The sequence below is a fragment of the Typopeltis vanoorti genome, chromosome 21 (assembly GCF_054136105.1).
Source record: "Typopeltis vanoorti isolate ZY-2024b chromosome 21, IOZ_Tvanoo_1.0, whole genome shotgun sequence".
Taxonomy (NCBI): domain Eukaryota; kingdom Metazoa; phylum Arthropoda; class Arachnida; order Uropygi; family Thelyphonidae; genus Typopeltis; species Typopeltis vanoorti.
Window position 1 is genome coordinate 59,129,713 of NC_143569.1, and position 19,961 is coordinate 59,149,673.

General features: G+C 35.6%; 1 protein-coding gene across 2 annotated transcripts in view; it reads left to right on the forward strand.

Annotated features, from left to right (window-relative positions):
* LOC150094886 (sphingosine kinase 1-like) overlaps positions 1 to 19,961 on the forward strand; it is a 169,348-nt gene that overhangs the window by 57,046 nt on the left and 92,341 nt on the right. For both annotated transcript variants that reach the window (XM_090411223.1, XM_090411224.1), the window contains one exon: positions 9,816 to 9,910. In XM_090411223.1, the coding sequence (XP_090267349.1) occupies positions 9,816 to 9,910 (95 nt within the window). The remainder of the gene's footprint in view (positions 1 to 9,815; positions 9,911 to 19,961) is intronic.

Sequence of the window (19,961 nt, forward strand, 5' to 3'; positions counted from 1 at the left end):
TATTGTTTAGTCTGGTTTGTTTTTGAACTAGGTTTGGTTTAAATATAGAGTTAATTACACCTGTTAATTTATGGCAACCCTGTATTTAAAAATAACTTTCCCTCTTTGGAGGTATCTGCAGCTAAAACTAGTACATGGAATGAGACCACATTTTATATTGAGACTTTCAAAGGCATGGGGAAATGAACTCCGTGAAAAATAAGATTTAGTACCAAAAGTCGCCGATAGGGGAAATTTTGGTGCTGGCTAAGCTGAAAGCAGTCAGGCATTTGCAGTAAACACAGGTAAAAAGGATTATGCAAATTTTTTACTGTGCATACATGACAGCAACGCCACCAATTCCACTTAAAAAGGGATTGGGAATATTCAGGCAGTTATTCGAATGACTGATGAATTGTGTTCAATATGCGTCCTACTTTGCCTCAGCATGCTTTACTTGTTAAGTTGTTTTACCTTAAACAATGCAACGCCGTAGCGGCCCTTTAGGAATTTAGAAGGCTTCATAACTTTTACGCCAGCATTTCAGTAATGAGAGGGTTATCAGTTAGTTCTTTCCGACGGCATAGCCGCCTCGATCCCCGGACATCACTCCATGTGACTTCTGGCTGTGGGAGTATTTGAAATCCATTGTGTATGTTTGTGGTGTTTCCAACTTGCATGTCTTGAAAGAGAACATAAAACAGGCTGGTATGAACATCCAATCTGAATCCTTACGCTCAGCAGCTGTAGAGCATGTTGCACACCGGATGCAGTTTTTTGTAGACAAGAAAGGTCAACACATTGAAAATCGTTGTATGTGGTCCAGGGGATCCTGATTCTGATGAATAAAACATTATTTCCTGTGAGTTCAATCACTACGTTAATTTCTGTCTCTCATAAGTTGTTGTTTTAGTTTAATTATTATTATTATTATTATCATTGTAACGCGCCACATATCCAGCTGGAACGAGTGACGCGGCTGTAGCTTACACTGTCGAAATGTTATTATTCCATTTTATCTGCCTTTAATGTAATTATCTGCTTATTTTCGGCTCCGCCGACTGGTTTTGCCCTTTATTGAGGTCTCGTCAGTGGGAGCCAGACCCAGAGGTGGTGATAATATGACTTCTCCATTACTTCCACCTTGGTATCTTACATCAAAATCACTAATAAAAAGACAGACTAGGAAAATAGGTAAAAACTTTGAAACATCAACTGCATCCTAAAGGGAAAACATACAGAAGTAACATTTCAGTAACTGGATACCATTTTTAGTGAAAATGGTAAATTAAATATGGAAATAGAAAACAGAATTAGAAAACTATATAATAAGAAGTCAACTGCATAAATGCAAATTGAGTAAGATTTTTAGTTTCTTAACTTGTGTTTTTGTGGGGTCGTGTTCCAGACAGTAATAAACCTCTCTTCCAAAAGGCTCAACGACGATGCCGTCAGCGCCCTTTGCCTTGACCATAATTTTGCCGTCGCTCCGAAGGAAGTGCCGGTGCTTGACGTAATGGTGAACATCGAATGTGGAATCGGTCGCTTACCGTCGGAGATAGCTAACAACATCAGACTTGACATAGCCAACATCCTCGCGCATTCTTTGCCGCCAAAAAGTAATTTATCATATGCCCAATGCACGGCTCTCCTGAAACTACATAAAGAAAAAAGTATCGTCATCATCAGAGCGGATAAGGGTAATGCCACAGTCGTTCTTAATACCAGTGAATACAATCGTAAAATGAACATTATCCTCCGCTATCATGCTACCTACATCCTGCTAGAACACAACCCCACAAAAACACAAGTTAAGAAACTAAAAATCTTACTCAAAAAAGTATCTTCCTGGCCCCCTGACGTCACGAAAAAACTTAAACCTTTCCGCTCCCGTCCCCCCCGAATATACGGTTTACCAAAAATTCACAAACCCAATTCCCCACTCAGGCCTATAGTAGATGCCACCAGTGCACCTTGCTATAGACTATCTAAACAGCTGGCCAACTCTCTGATCCCCCTCACTGGAAGGTCCCCTTCCTATATAAAAAGCTTGACCCACTTTAAAGCCCTCACAGAAAATTTAACCTTGAATAAGACAGCCATATTGGCAAGCTTTGATATCTCCTCTTTGTTTACCAATATTCCCTTAATTGACACCTTATCTCTCTTAGAAAACGTTTTTCCCTCTGACATCTTAGATCTCTTTTCCTTTGCCATTAACTCTGGGTATTTCTCTTGGAACAACAAAATCTACAAGCAGATAGAGGGAACTGCCATGGGTTCCCCCTTCTCACCCACCCTTGCCAATTTCTATATGGAAGATTTCAAAAAACGAGCCATAGACTCAGCCCCACTCAAACGTTCTATCTGGCTAAGATATGTAGATGATGTGTTCTCTATTTGGCCTCATGGCCCAGACACGTTAGACTCCTTCCTCAGTCATCTCAATAGTCTACATCCAAGAATCCAGTTCACTATGGAAAAGGAAAAGAACAATTGTTTACCCTTCCTAGACACCTTAGTCACACGCCTGCCTAATGATACACTTACCTTCACCGTATACAGAAAACCCACACACACACACACACAGGCAGATACATTCACAAACTCTCCCACCACCACCCCTCTCAACAATATGGCATTATTAAAACTCTTACCAAGAGAGCCCACAATTTTTGTTCCAGTGGAACCGCCCTCACTACTGAGCTTAACCACATACACAGCACTTTCCTCTCCAATGGCTACAGCGATCACAGTATCAAAAAAATAATCAACTCCTCCCCCATTCCCCGTCCTTCTCGTCAACAAGATTTTAAAAATGCCATAACCATACTCTACATCCGTGGCACATCCGAAAAAATAGCCAAGATACTAAAACAGTACAACCTACACACAGCATATAAGCCCCACCGCAAACTTGCTACCCTTATCCGTTCTACGAAAGATCAGCTCCCTCCTCTCTCTCTCTCTGCCTGGAGTTTACAAAGTACCCTGTTCCTGTAAGCTGGCGTACTTTGGACAGACAGGCAGATCAGCATCCATCCGTCTAGAGGAACACAAGTCTTACATCTTCAAACACAACTATGGCCATTCAGGCTTGGCTGACCATGTTTTGGACACCACCCACAGGGTATCATGGAAGAAAACCACCATGCTCCATCACAGCAAATTCAAGAAAGAGAGACTTTTCTTAGAAGCAGCAGCAGCTCTCAAAAACCAACCAGATCTCAATAAATACGGTTGCATTAAGCTTCCGAAGATTTGGGAAACACTCATCACCAGAGTTCTAACCTTACATTCCAGGCCACCTACTACTGCCCTTAGAGGGCGCTCTACCTAGATAGGACTTTAGTGTCACCCATGTGGTTGGGCTTAGTATTGTTTGTTATTTGTGTATATGTTACATTAATTGTTTTTGTAATCCCCGTAGATGTCCTAGTGACTAGGACGAAATATAGGAAATATTAAATTCTATTTTAATTCTTTTTGAGTGTTGTAAAAAATCCATTAAGCCTCCAACATGATAGTTGTATCTTAAAACTAAATTTGTCATTCTCGGTATAAAGTCATTTAATTTCCTTTTATATACAGTTCTACCGAGTAAATAATGAACATTAATATATATATATATATAAAAGGAAATAAAACTGAATGTGAGAATTACAGAGCTATTTCTCTACTTGAGTGTTCCTGGTAAGATATATGCAGGTATACTTGAGAAACAGTTGAGAAGGATTGTGGAAGAAAAGCTTGTTGAAGAATAACCTGGATTCATGCCAAATAGAGGCTATCAGGATCAGATTTTCACTTTGCAACAAATAGTTAAGAAATTATTCGGAATATAACAAAGATCTGTATTTAGGTTTCATAGGTCTGGAAAAGGCATATGATAAGGTACCAAGAGAGAAGCTATTCAAAAAGCTACAGTTGTATGGCGTCAATGAGGCATTATATATCAAGCAGTAATTAGTCTCTTTATTTGAGTTGTAAATCAGCAGTTAGAATTGAAGGAAGTACAGGAAGATGGTTTCATGTTAAATCTGGTGTCAGAAAAGAATGTACATTGTTTCCTCTGTTATTCATTATCTATATGAATCACATTATGAAGGAAATTGGTATTAAACATTATATCAGAATTGGAGATGTTAATGTCAGCTCTTTGCTTTATGAGGATGATGTTATACTTCTAAATAAATCTGCTACAAGTCTGCATGATTCCCTGACTAAATTGAATAACTGTTGTAATAGATTTGGTATGAAGGTCAGCAGTAACAAGACAAAGACATTAAAAATAGGCATAAGCATTAAAAATATCAACTGCATTGTGAATGGAGAACAAGTAAAACATTTCAGCTACTTAGGCATGATTTTTAGTGAAGATGATAAATTAAATATGGAAATAGAACAAAAAAAATCAACAAAGCTAGAATGGTAGGAAGTCAATTCAATAAATTTATATGTAATAAGAGAGAAATTAGTCAAAACACTAAATTAGCTGTATACAATACCAGTTCAAACCAGTTTTAACTTATAGATCCCAGAGCTTGGTCAGAAGTAAAACACTTGATGAAAGACTATAGACAGCAGATATGAGAGTCCTGAGAAAGATTAGGGGCATGAAGATGGCATCAATGGCAATATCATATTAAAAACGAGGATATTAGGAAAGAACTTTACGTTGTCAGCATCAAGGAATGCGTTAGCAGAGCTAATCTCAGGTGGTATGGTCACTTAAACAGAATAAGCGAAGAAAGATTAGCATAACAAGTGTTCTCTGCCAGGGTGGCAGGAAAAAGACCCAGAGGAAGACCAAGATATAGGTGGATTGATACAGTGGAAAGTGCCTTAGATGATAGAAATATAAGATCTGATAATGTTGGAGTCCTGACAGGTAACAGACTGATTTGGAGGAAAATTGTAGATAGGAAATTAGTAATGATGCAATTTTTTCATGTAGTACTATCATATCCTGTGCACCCCCCCTTGAGGATATATATTAGGAATTTGATGATGATACTGTTAAGTATCTCTTTGTCAGTTTCCAATCAGCATTTATGTCTCTTTTGCTCACTCCCCATTCTATGCTATAGCTCCAAGCTATCTTTTAGGCATCTCGTAATCACCAGCCTTGTACTTCCACATATATCCTTTCCTCAGAGAAGTCTTCATATGCTTAGCCACAACCCAGTGACCACTTCATGATTATTCTCACCAACTGGAGCAAAGTGTCATACCCCACTCACAATCATGTTGTCAGATGAAATGATCAGATCTGAAACTCAATCCTCATGTACTCCTTTACATGCTGCTTAAGAACTCAAATTCATTTTCCTTATTCTCAAGTGTTATCTCTTGATTCCAATCTACACTGCCATAATATGAAAATTATCCATAACAATCATCCTTCTCTTGCTCACTTACCCAAGTTGCTTGTGCATTTCTTCAACACTAAATATCTCTTCCTGTCAGCCTCCACCTCACACCATACTACCTCAAAACCATTGCCATTATTTCACTTTTCGCGTCTTCTTTATGTTTACATAATTCCCTCATATCATCAGTATTGCTACTCCTCTCTTCTTATGCTTGATATGAGGATATCATCCTCAATCAACCATGTATCATTTATTCCAACAATTTTTGGGTGAATAAGCTCAATTAGACAGTTTCATCTCCCTTATTTTTAATGCTCCTGGCATTTGTAAATAAATACAGCAGTTCACTTTTATGTTTATAAGCAGTCCTACCCATGCCACCTGTTGGTTGTAATTTCCCTCACACCTGCCCTTGTCCAATCACCTTTATCACCACTAACCCCATATATCTCCTTAGTCTCAATCTCCCACCCCAGTCACATCACAGTTCCATTTCTGTGTTGATCATCCCCTTCCAACATCTGTTCTCTATGTCCCGTGTCTCCCTGTCCATTCCAGTTCCTCCTTGCTGATTTCCCTGTTCATCTAGCATTCCCCATTCTGTCTTCATCTCTCACATTACTACCATTTCCATTAAGAAGCACTTCAGTCTCATCCATTCCACTTTCCTGATGTTTCATTTCATCTCTTACCTCTGATCTCTTGCTTTCATCACACGCACCTCTTTCTGGAGTTTCTCCAGTTCATTTGCTCCATAGCCATTCAAATAAATTTGTCGGTTTTGTACGGATCTTTTCTTTCCTCAATACATCTTCAAACTTCACACAGTTCTGCCAACATGCCATTCATGATTTTTTTGCTCTCCATCTGGACTCATCATTGTCATACCTCAACAACACATTAGTGTCTTTCACTTTCCTCAACAACCTCCTTATATCCATCCTTACATTTCCATTTTGTCCAACTAAATCATTTGTTCCCTCAACCACTACTAACTCTCACTCATTTCCTCCTCTGTTTTTGCATTCACTGATTCTGCTGTACCTTTCTTTCATTTGATCATTCTTACTTTTGTTCCATGTTACTTATTTTCATTCCTTCATTATTCTCCCTCGCCAGAAAGTAGACTTTATGGACTGTCTCATCAACTAGTCCCCTAATAACGGAATCTCCATAAAATGATATTCTATTCTCAAGTCATTCATCACCACTTTTCCTTTCATTCTGTCTGTTTGTACATTTTCAATTGTTTCCACTAAATATCTGATATCACTTTGCACATTCTTTTTTTTTTTTTTTTCATTTTGGACAACTTTCTTCAAAACTTGTTTTTTTGCAGTGTTACTCCATCACTCCATTATTTTCTCTCTCTCTCTCTCTCATTCTGCTGTACTTTTCATTTCCTGATTCTTACTTTTGTTCCATATTATTTACTTTCATTTCCTGATTCTTACTTTTGTTCCATATTATTTACTTTCATTCCTTTGTTATTATGTGCTTTCACTTCCTCAGTTGCACTAGTTTTTGTTCAGTTATTCCACACACTCTTTTGCACTCACATTTAAGCTCATTTTGATTCCAGTCTGTTTTGCATTCACTGATAATTCAATCTAACAAAATATTTTCTACACTTTCTACAAACCCATACCTTCTCTTGTCTCCTGTTCGGTCTTTCCACAAACACATCTTTCACTTCACATACATGTTGCACTCTCAATATCAAACTATTTTCAAAAAGTTTACTACATCTTTAATAGTATTTGATTTTCACACTACATAGCATGCAGATCTCATTTGTACTGCCATTGTGTTCCTTTCAAGGCAAGATTCAAAAATTCAGTAAAAAAAAAAAGTAACTCACTAACAAATATACGAAGCTCAGCCGGTACACTAAGCTATCAAAAATATTATACTAAAATGCAAGCAGTAAACTTCAATTATTACACAAAATAGTACTTCTCTTATCTGGAGCTTTCTACTAATGAGCTTTCTAAAATTTTTCATGTAGTACTATTGTTATTTCTATATGTATTTTTATATATACTTCCCTCTTTATGTATATTATTATTCTCTCTATATACTTATGAGGTGATTTATTATATAAATCTCTTTTACTAACAATTATTTTTATTTTGACTCTGAGTGTCCCTATATGTTATTATATTTGCACAAAGAGTTCACTCCAATTGGTACAATGACTTTAACTCACTCTTTCAGAATCCAACTAATCATTGACTCAATACCAAGTACAAAATAAAAACATTTAATAAAACTAAAACAATATATATACATTTCTAGTAATAATACATAACTATAACTACAGATTATATGGATCCAAGGCCTTATTTAAAAATATAAACTTACTCTTAAGACTAAACACTTTTTCTTTCACAATCACAAAAAATGTTCATAGTATTTTTCTCTTTCTGTTAAAGCTCTTTTCCAGAAGTTACAAGGCTTTGTACTTCATTATCAGGATCCTTTTCATCAATCAATATAACACACATAAAGTCTTCTTGACTATATCCTGTTTTCCTTTTAGTAGTAGTACTCATCAGATCAGGCACCTTTAATACCTAAAAATCTTCTTAATCAATATATTTTCTAAACTTTCACTTTCAGGCATTCTTAATACTTATAAAACTTCCTTATCAATATTTTCTCTAAGAAAAACATTCACTTTAGAATGTAAGCAACAAGTTCTCCTTTCATTCACAATACTAAATTGACAGTCTTAACTTATTTCACCAATCTTTCTTTAAGTTTCAGTTTCAAGATTTCCTTTTATTCATTACTTATTTCTCCTTGAAACCTAATATTTCCACTATTCCCTTTTTGGAATACACTATAAAATATCTTCCGACTGCCACACACAAAAAAATATCAAGTTCCTTCTAACTTGAATATTTACTGGCCAATTTATAAAAACTTAGTTTCAAGATTTCCTTTTTATTCTTTACTTATTCCTGCTTGAAACCTATTATTTTCACTATTCCCTTTTCGGAATACATTATGAAATTTCCTTCTGACTGCCGCACAAAAAAATCAAGTTCCTCCCAACTTGAATATATCTCGGCCAGTGTTCTAAAAAACTTCCGAACGCTCTCTTGTTTACAACTATAACTTGGATACGCAACGCTTTTCTTGTCAGCTGTCAATCACACATCAAGTTCTCTCCGGGAGCATGCGCACTTCACAAAAGTCAGAAACTACGCACTGCAATAAAATGGCTGACTCGCTGTATCCATCAGCGCTAAAAGAAAGTCTTTCCCAAACACAAAATTCAACATTTTAAAATACAACAAACTTTCTTATAAGTAACACAAATAATCAGTTTAGTAAGTACTTCAATATTTTTACTTCTTTACATGTTACTTCTAATATAACATTTTCATAACGAGCACATCACAAGTGCAGACACTGCGTGTATGAAAACAAAAACTAACAAGCGTAATTAATACGTAAAAAATATTCAGAATTTTTAATATGATTATTTTTACACTGTCATATCCTGCGCATCCCTTGAGGGTACATGGCAGGAATTTGATGATGATGGTTCTACTAATGACCATGTGTGTGTTTTGAGGCCCTTTAGTACTGTATCTCAAAACAGATATAAACAAAATATAACAAATATCCTACAACCACCTCCTAAGGTAAGTAGGAAATCTAACAAGAGCAGCAACCCTTCCTTATATTCAACATGAAACACACAAAATGTCAAAAATACTTAAGACAATAGAAAATAAAAGTAGAGCCTCCACGCCTTGCAAAAAAAAAAAAAAAAATGATCATCTGGACTAGCTTTCCATACAGTAAATGAAAATCAAGTTGAAGCAAAAATGGAAATGTCTTATAGAAATTACAACAACTTAATTAGAAAGTTAATGACTGTTCTGAAATATTATCTACTCACAGTCAATGTAAAAAATTAATTATCTTATGTCAAGCCTGTTCTAATTTATTAATTGAAACAATTATGTAGATATCATATGATATATATTCTTTTCAGTCATAACTTAAATATGATTTTAACATTTATTGTTGTACTTTGTAACTGTTGATTGATTTACCATTAGCTTGAATGTTGTAAATTCCTGTTTTTTTTAATGTCATTTTTTTCATTTATTGTAATTTTCCTGAAGTACATGAAACCAGTCAGAATTTTTCAGCTAATAAATTAATGTGGCTGTATATGGGAAATCACATAAATTTTGATCAGAATAGTTTATGAAAAGGTGATGTTAGCAGTATAGCAGGTGAGATTTTATTAATTAAAAAAAGATAGTGAATATTGATAGGGTGGGTAGAATGACTGGAAATTATGGTAGGTACTTTTTCTCTCAAAATATCAATGTTTAATATTTTTTTAACAATAACTGTTTGGTGCATAATTGTTAAATATATTGATAATAAAGAACCATGTAATTACTTTATTTGTTTAACGTCTGACTTTTTTAGATAGAGCTAATCATGCACGGCAATTTGTCAAAACATCACATTTACCTCAGTGGAATGGTATTGTTGTCATTTCTGGAGATGGATTATTATACGAGGTAAAGAGCTTAGAAATAAAAATTTTTATTTTATATATGATATGACTAAATGTAATGAAAGGAAACAGTTGTTTGTAATTGACTTATTAATTTATTGCTAAATTGAGAAGGAAAAGTTTAATCATTTTTAAATCAAAATATTTAAATAACCGACATTGGGTTTTTATATGTAGCACACTTGAAATTGTGAAGGATTCTTATTAAAGAGATTTGAACAAGGAGTAAAATATCTAAGGTTCATTAAAAATTGATGAATAGAATAATACTGTACAACCCCAAATTTCACGTTCCTGCAATTTACGTTTTCTTGCCATTTACATCACTTTTCGTTGGTCCTGTCTTAGGGCCTATTCTTACGATATATTGTTTTCCCACAATTAATAACTTGATGTGGACGTTATTTCTCATGATTTGCTGTTTTTTCTTGGGTGGCAACACTGATTTTCGAATCGATTTCCTCTCATTCAAATTGATTTCAGTTCCCAGATAGCGTTGCTTTCGGCTGTAGTTTTGTTTCTACCAGCGCGGTGACTTGCATGCTTGCAGTAGTGATGAGCGATACTGTGATTTTTCAGTCGCAGTATGAATTGATACCATGAAGTTTTCATATCAGTAATTTTCAACTGTCAGTAGCTCGTGGTACCCATAATGTGTTGTGATTTCACATTCACAGTACACTATCGAAATCATGAACAAGGATCATACACAAATTGTGAAATCACATTCACACTTCTACCAAATAACAGTTGTTACTCGTGAATATTAGATATCAACGAATAAACCACAGTTCATGAAATATCGCTTCACTAGCCTGCAGTGTTGGTGGTTATAGCCACAATTCAGAAACACATGGTATATTACAGAATTTCTGCTACGTAATTTAGCGTGTGGTAGTTGCTTTCAAGTTGCGGTGGTGGATGATCCATGTTAGTAACATGGAGAAAAAAAGACAGAAAATGTATTTCAGTAGAAGTAAAGATGGCAATTCTGCAAAAATCAGATTGGCATGCCGGAACACGTGCAATTAGCAAAAGATCTTGGACTATCCGTGTCCACTTTGAACATGATAGTAAAAAACAGGTCAAGCATTTAACTCAATGTAAAGCAATCTGGCGCTATGTCAAAAAAACGAAAATATATCCGGACATCGACATACGATGAATTGGATGAACTTCTGGTGGAGTGGTTTGTTTCTATGAGAGCGTCGGGTATTCCAGTCGATGGTACTATACTCAGAGTGAAACCCTTGAATTTGCTGCAAGGTTGGGGATAAATGGTTTTATTGCATCAAATGGATGAATTTATCGTTTCAAGACTCGTCACAGTATTGTGTATAATCAAGTGTGTGAAGAAAGTAATAGTGTTGCAGGGGAAATTGTAAACCAGTGGAAACATGAACTAATGTTGATGAAACTGGGCTCTTTTATAACATTCTGCCAAGTAAAGCATTGTGTTTTAAAGGAGAGAAGTGTCACGGTGGAAAACTTAGCAAGCAGAGGGTAAATGTTTTGCTCGTGGTCAATGCTGATGGATCAGAAAAATTACCTCCACTGGTAATTGATAATTTTAAAAAGCCAAGGTGTTTTAAAAACACGAAAAATCTGCCTACTAAGTATGATGCCAACAGCACAGCATGGATGATTAGCAGCATCTTCACATCCACCATGCATGCTCTGGATGTTAAAATGGGGATAAATCACTGTAGGATCTGCAGCTCAGAAACATTATATTAGTGTTCTTTCCCCCTAATTGTACAAGTGAGCTTCAGCTATTAGATCTGGGCTTCATCCATGCATTTAAATGGAAATATAGAAAAATGCTTGTTGAAAAAACTGTGTTTATGCATGATAATGGTATAGACCCAAAACAAATGACCATATCAATCCTTGCTGTCATGCATTATGTGGCCAAAGCATGGTTGCATGTTACTCCTGAAACCATATTCAACTATTTCCGGAAGGTAGGAGTTACGTTTGTGGAAGAGGAGGAACAACTACAGGAGGAAGAAGAAGATATGTCAGAGTCCAATAACTGGTATGTGTTGTATGAGTCTTCCTCATTTCAACACTGTTGATGTTGATGCTATTGTAATCACATCAGTGGTACCAAGTGTAGAAGACATCCTTCCCAACCACCTTGGTGAGGAAGAAGTGTTTGGAGAAGACTGTGATTAAGAACCTACCGTACCTACTAGTAAAGAAGCAATGGAAGCTATCTCTGTTTTGAAGCGGTATATTGCAAGTCCATCAGGAGATGATGGGGCATTTAATCCCTTATACACTGTGAAGAGGTAGGTGGAACTTATAAGAGTGCAGAAAAAGCAAAAACAATCAACAATTAAAGATTTTTTTATGTAGATAAATGTAAGTAATTATAAATTCATTTATTTTCTATTATTAAATTTTGTAATCTAGTATGTATAGTCACATACTAACAGTAAGTCATTCTTTAGCCTAGCCTGTTTTTTAATGTTTTTTACTTTTTCCTGCTATTTACACTTTTTTCCATCAGCCCCCTGGAAAGTGTAAAAAGGGGTTTTACTATATATAATTATATTTAAAAAAATGATGAATGGATTAGTGAACTTCTTGATGAAAGACAAATGTATGAAAAATTTAACTAAACAGACTTATAAGATTTTTGAAGTCTTTAAATAATTTCTTACAATTTACATGTAAATTATTTCTTATAATTTACTTGCTACCTCAACTAGATGAACCGCTACTTACATAAAAAACACTTCACATTTAAGAATGAAATTTCTAATCTTTATCTGGATGCTTCAGATATTAGTATTAGTTTAGATGTTGTACCCTTGTTTACTCAGATCACTTTATCATAATTATTTCAAGAAGAATTTCCTTCAGATACTGTAAAACTATTTGATTTTGTGATACATTCTGGGTATTTCTTTTTTAAAAACAAATATCGACAAATTGAAGAAACATCCATGGGCAATCCCATTTCTCCTACTACTGCCAAATTTTTTCATGGAACACTTTGAACATATTTTTGATATATTTATCCACATATCTGCACCACCACTACAGGTCACCTAGACCTATGTAGTGGTGCAGATATGTGGATATTTTTGCAGCTTTATGTTTGTCAGACAAGCTTTTACAGAAAGAATTAAGACATTAATTCCACCTTTTTGTCTAATAGCTTTTAAGAGTTATGATATCTGTATCTCTTCCAGTTGAGAAGAAATAACTCACATCCCTATGACTTATGTGTATAACATTACTGAACACAAAGTTTTAAAACCACTGCATATTTTTATTACCTTTCTGCCGTATTAGAGAAATCTCCACCTTTCTCGCTTCTGCTAAGGACAAGCTTCCACATCTCAGTTATCCAGATGTCAACAAGATCTGATGCTCTTGTGTGTTATCATATTTTGGACAAACAGGAAGATCTGCTTTTATTCGTCTAGAAGAACAGAAGTCTTATTTAAATTAAGGGGATATTAAATCCCACATTATTTCAAAGCCGAATAAGAAATTCAAAGATAGAAATCAAGGAGTTTCATGAAACTCTTTGATTTCTATCTTTGAGTTTCTTATTCGGCTTTGAAATAATGTGGGATTTAATATCCCCTTAATTTAAATAAATTTACATCGCCGAAGTGAAGCCTTTTGGCTCTTTATTTTAGTAATAATTTATCAGTGCACCTTTTTGACAACTTGTATAGCAAAGTATATAAGGTCTCTTCACTATAATTTCAGTATATTACCTGGTCTACCTACTCACTGATGAGACCTCAATAAAGGTCGAAACCAGTCAGGGTAGTGACCTTCCACCATAATGTCTAACATCGTGCATCTCCCAGGAGTTGTGTTTTACATTATGGAAAATACTAAGAATAGTGATCTGAACTTTACCCACCTTTGCTATGAGTTGCCCTGGTATGGTACCATGTGCTTATGCTGCAATCTGCCGAAACTTTTATAGTTTGCTATATTTGGCATGAAACTCCTTCGTTTCTCTCTTTGAGTTTCTTATTCGGCTTTGAAATATTGTGGGATTTAATATCCCCTTAATTTAAATAAATTTACATTGCCGAAATGAAGCCTTTTGGCTCTTTATTTTAGTAAACAGAAGTCTTATATTAAATACCATGAGCCTGAACAGTCTGGACTTGCAGAACATGCAGTTGACACTAAACATAGTTCATTGGAACAAAACAAGAGTCCTTCATAATAGTCGTTTCCTCACAGAGTCCTTCATTTAATATCCCCTTAATAAGAATTTTGTGAAATCTTTGCCCTAACTTAAACGAATCCGATGGTGTCTACATCTATCCCCTTTATGGGAGATAGTACTCTTTAAATCCGACAAGCTTTCCTAACTTTATCCATGCGTGTGTGTGTATTTTTTAATAGTTAGGAAACTGACTTTTTTAGTTAACTTACATTACTTACCCAGGCAGTGCCTTTTTAGAATTGTCTGAGTGTTTAATGACCTTTCTGTGATCTTGTACTGATGATGCATATGATACTTATTGTGTATTATACTTACACTAGGTTCAAATTCTGCATTAATAAAGTTTTTTACATGATTTTTCCTCCATTTTTATAATTCTTTTAATTAAGAATATACTTCATGTTGGAGGTTTAATGGAATATTTACAGCACTTGGAAACTATTAAAACTGATTTTAATGCTTCCAATATTTTGTCTCTCACTCAGGCATCTTCAGAGATTACAAATAACTTGTAGCATACACACTCAAATACAACACAATACTAAGTGAAACATGTGGGTGACTGTAAAGTCCTATTTGGGTGGTGCGCCCTCTATGGGCATTTGTAGGTGGCCTAGGATGTAAAGTGGGATCTCTGATAATTAATGTTTCCCAAATTTTAGGAAGTTTTATGCAACCATATTTATTAAAATTCAGTTGATTTCTGAGTACCACCACAAATTCTATAAACAGTCTTCCTTTTTTGAATTTACTATGGTGGAGTGGTGGTTTTTCTCCAGGAGATCCTGTGGGTTGTATCCAAAACATGGTCTACAAGGTCAGATTGACCATAGTCATGATTGCAGATGTATGATTTGTGTTCTTCTAAACAGATGGTTGCTGATCTAATATCTGATAGAATGCTTTTAAAGCCCAGGGAATGTAGATAATACCAGTTGTAAAATATTTAGGTATATTGGTTGGGCATATAAAGAGAAGGTGATCCTGATGGGATACTTTAATTACAAGAATATAGAATGGAAGGAGCAGATAGTGTATGTGAACAAGGACAGTGATTGTTTTGAATTTCTGAGGGATAAATATCTTAAGCAGTATGTAACTGAAGCAACCAGAGGTTTTAGTTTTGGGTTTGATGATAACTTCACAGGATGTAGTTGTTAATGAGGTATAAATACTACCACCAGTTCGTGAGAGTGATCGTTAAGTACTTGTTTGGGAAGTGGTGAAACAAGAAAAGGTTACTGCCAAAAAAGTGATGTGGAATTATAAGGTTAGTGATTATGGGAAACTTGGTAGTTAACTAACATCAGTACATTGGGTAGATGAGCTGTAGTGAAAAAGATGCTGACAGTGAATGGGAATTCATAAGGCAGTATCTGACACAAGTAATGTATAACTGCAACCAAGAGTTGCAGTTGAATGGACAGTGAAATCAAGCAAGCTGTATTAAAAAAGAAAATGTTAAAGAAAATGTTGGTGGCTGATTTCCACCAACTGTACAAGACAGTTTTTTGTTTTGGTGGCAATCAGCTCCATTCATGAGGTATTTAAAGTACAGGCTAGGAAGGTGATGAGTATGGTAAATAAAGAAAAGGCACCATATGGGAGGAGATTGGCTGGTTAGGCCAAAATGAATTCAAGGGAATGCTTCTGCTATATGGCAAGCAAGAGAAAGAATAATTACTGCAAGTTGACACTGGTGGATAGTCATGGCAGCAGAGTAACTGTTGCAGAGGATGCAGTGGAATTATTAAATGAGCACTTTATGAGTATATATATCATCCTGGTGTAAATGATGCTGTGCAATACGTAGAAAGACAGCAAGTATTAGGTGAATTGGAAGTGAAAGAATCAGAGGTCTCACGTATAAACTTGTCCCCACCACAGCAACTCCTCTACCTTTTGAGGTAGAGGAGCTGCTAGTGGGGGGGGGGGGGGGGGGGGCTAGTAGGGGAGTTGTTAAAAAAAAAAAAAAAAATTCAGTCCATTTCAAATCACTAGTTAAAAATCATATCCTTAAAAATTCAGACTTAATGATTAGTTTCAATGTTACCTCTTTATTTACCAATGTACCACTTATAGACACTCTTGATTTGATCATGTCTAAATTTCCCCCTGATATCTTTTGAATTATTCAAATTTACTATATATCAGTTTACTTTACATGGGAAGGAAAAATCTACAAACAGATTAATGGTAACGCTATGGGTTCCCCCCTTAAGCAAACTTTTATATGGACACTTTGAAAGTACTTACCACAGCTATATACAAGCCCCTAGTCTGGTTTATGCTATGTTGATAATGTGTTTGCCATTTGGCCCCATGGACAAGATACCAGCCAACACCCCAAAATCCACTTCACATTAGAAAAAGAATCTAATGACTGTTTACCTTTTCTTGACGCATTAGTCACCTGCCTTTCAGATGGATCACTATCCTTTTCTGTTTTCAGAAAACCAGCACAAAGGAAGATATCTACATAAACAATCACATCATCATCCAGTCCAACAATATGGCATTTTAAAAATACTTACACACAGAGCCATTTATTTTAACAATACAGCTTTGTCCACAGAACTCAAATATCTGTGCCATACTTTCTTGGCCCATGGCTACAATTCCTACAAAAATAGATAAAATACTACATAGCCCCATTGCTTCTTCCTACTCTAATTCACAGAAACACAACATTACCATTTCTATTCCATATGTCAGAGGTACATCAGAAAAGATAGCCAAAGTGCTAATGAATATGGCCTTTGTACCACATTCAAACCTCATGTTAAATTAGCAACTCTGACCTGCTCACCTAAGGATAAACTTACCTTACTTAATACACTCTAGGATGTGCTATAGTGACTTGGAGATCTGTTAACATCCACCTAGAAGAACATAAAAAAATACATTCGCTACCATTATTATGGCAAGCCAGGACTGGCAGACCACACTTTGGACACCCTTTCACACAGGATTAGATGGAAGAAAACCAAAGTGCTATTTAGAAGTCGTTAAGATCCAAAAGATTATTTTTTTAGTCACCCATTAGTCATTTAGTCAGGTTAGGAGAAGTGTTGATGGTTATCAACACTTCTCCTAACCCGAGCAAATATGGTTGCATTAATTTGCCAAAAATTTAGGAGACCGTTATCTTTAAAGTAACTCCCACATAGCTATAATTTTTATTTTTTATTGTTTCCCTACAACATTAGAGGGTGCCAAAATAGGACTTTAGATCTTTTGTCCATTACAAAGGTATTGTTTCGCTTTCTCACTGTTGCCTATACATGCTGTGTTGTGCTCTAATGATGCTGATTTGAAATTCAGCAAAATGTAAGCAAGTTAATAAACATCTTTTTATATAACCTAATAATAATAATCTAAGCTTGTCTGTTATATAGACCACTTTATATAACTGCAGTTGTAGGCAAGGTGTTGGAGAAATTGGTTAGATCTTGATTTACCAGTTTACTTCCATTTTATGATAAGGTAATAAATATATTAGATAAGGGAGAATCATATACAGTGATATTCTTGGACCTTGCAAAAACGTTTGATAGATTACCACTTGATAAGTTGATGTACAAGCTGCAGGCAATAGGAATATTTAGATGGAGCAGTGTCACAAAAAAGTAAAAAAGAGGATAATCAATGGCATGTCTCAGGGTTCTGTTATTGGAGCCTCTGTTGTTTTAACTTGTTTGTAAATGATATATCATATGAACTGACTGGTGATCTTCAGTTGTTTGCTGATGATACAAAGTTTGGGAGAATTAGTACTCCTGATGTTAATTCTCTTCAGTAAGATTTGAATAGACTTTTTTGACTTGGACAAATGAGTGAGGTTGTAGCTTTAATAAGTGCAAGGTGTTGCATTATGGAGTTCTGAAATATAAGGCTATTTACTATATTGATAGTGCTGTACTGCAGGAAGTGGTGAGATTTGAGATCTGGGAGTGATGGTTGACAGCAAACTGAAGTTTTTGTTGTGCAGTATGTAATAATAAGGAGTGGTGGTGCCACTGTATAAAGCACTGGTGAAGCCACACTTAGACTGTTATGATCACCTGGTTTTCATTGTGATGTGGAAACATTGGAGAGGGTAACCAGAAGGAATGAATTTGATTCCTTCCAGCCAGATGATCTTTTGTCATTCCAGTCTATATCTCCATAGTTGAAGTCCCCCACAATAATTACTTGGCCTGCACTCATTGTACTAATTTTCTGATACATAGCTTTCAGATCATCCATAGAACTCTCTGGTTTATAGCAGCAAACAACCACATACTCAATCTCATATCAGACTGCTTCAAATGAACAGTCACCCTTCTGCCTGTCTCCTATTCATTTGCTTTCACCATCATCCTATCTTCTTTATCCTCCTTGAATATGCTAAATCTTTCATATTTTATCCCTGGGACTTCATCTTCTCTTGGCCATGGCTTACTGATGTCTATAACTTTTGGAAAAGTTGCACTAACTATTTAAATTATGGATTAAAAAGAATTATTTATAAAGAAAAAAGGAATAAAAGCCTGTTATATACATAGTAAGCCATCAACATATGTTAATACATGTTCAACATTTTCTCTACTATTTATTATTTCTATATTATTATTTCCCTGTTTATGATGTAGAATGATAGGATATGGATTTTCCCTTATGTAACTTAAAATTTAGTCATAGTAAAATAATTTACAAAGCTAAGCTTCATGAGTATATCATACACACTTTTTTGGGACAAACTAAGTATAGTTTGCCAAGATTTATGGACAGGAAAACCACCCACCAACAGAACAGTGACCTCGTGATTTCTTGCACTGTGGTTGAATTGCTCAGATGATCAAGTTGTTTTCGGGTAAAATCTTAATTCTTTTCAATTTATAGTGATTTCATTACATGAACTGAAACTCTCAATAGGAATCAAGGAACTCTTGTTGCATTTTTTTTTCTTTTTCTGAAGCTATTCTGCATTCACTTCTGGTGATTGATTAAATGATTAAGTTTTGAATTATTATATAATCTATATTCAAATGATCAAGCCCTAACCACTGAACTAAATCACATTCTTGACACTTTCTCAGCCACTGGCTACCTCCCCCCCCAAAAAAAAAGAAATCCAAAAAATACTTAAGCCAGTTATCCACACCCCCCCCCTTTCACAAAAAAGATTACTCTAAATCCATCACCATTCCCTACATCCGAGGCACCTCGGAAAAAATCAACAAAATCCTAAAAAAACATGACTTGACCACTTGTTACAGACCAGATAGAAAATTGGCATCCCTTATCCGCTCCACTAAAGACCAACCACTTCCTCTAGACCTACCTGGTGTATACCAGGTCCCTTGCCGCTGTAAATTGTCCTACTTTGGCCAAACAGGCAGGACAGCAAATATCAGAATCTCAGAACACAAGGACTACATTCGATTTCACCAGTACAGCCACTCTGGGCTTGCAGACCACGCTCTGGATACTCTCCACAGAATGAGGTGGAAGAAAGCCACAGTAATACACTGCAGCAAGTTCAAATATGAAAGACTATTCATGGAATCAGCCTCAACCCTTAGGAACATGCCAAACCTCAACAAATTTGGATGCATGAGACTTACCCAAATTTGGGAAACATTCATCAGAAGAACTTCAGCCCAAAGGCCAAGAACTACCAATATAACCTGCCAGGGGGCACCATCAGGACTTTAGGAAAACGGTAGCTTCCTCGCTTCTTTTCTCATTTGCTGTTATGTAGTACTTGCGTGCACTTGTCTTTATTTTAAGTTCCCAAGAAGATGGCAATGTGACGTTGCCGAAATATCGGAAAGTATATATTAAAGTCGATTTGATTTAT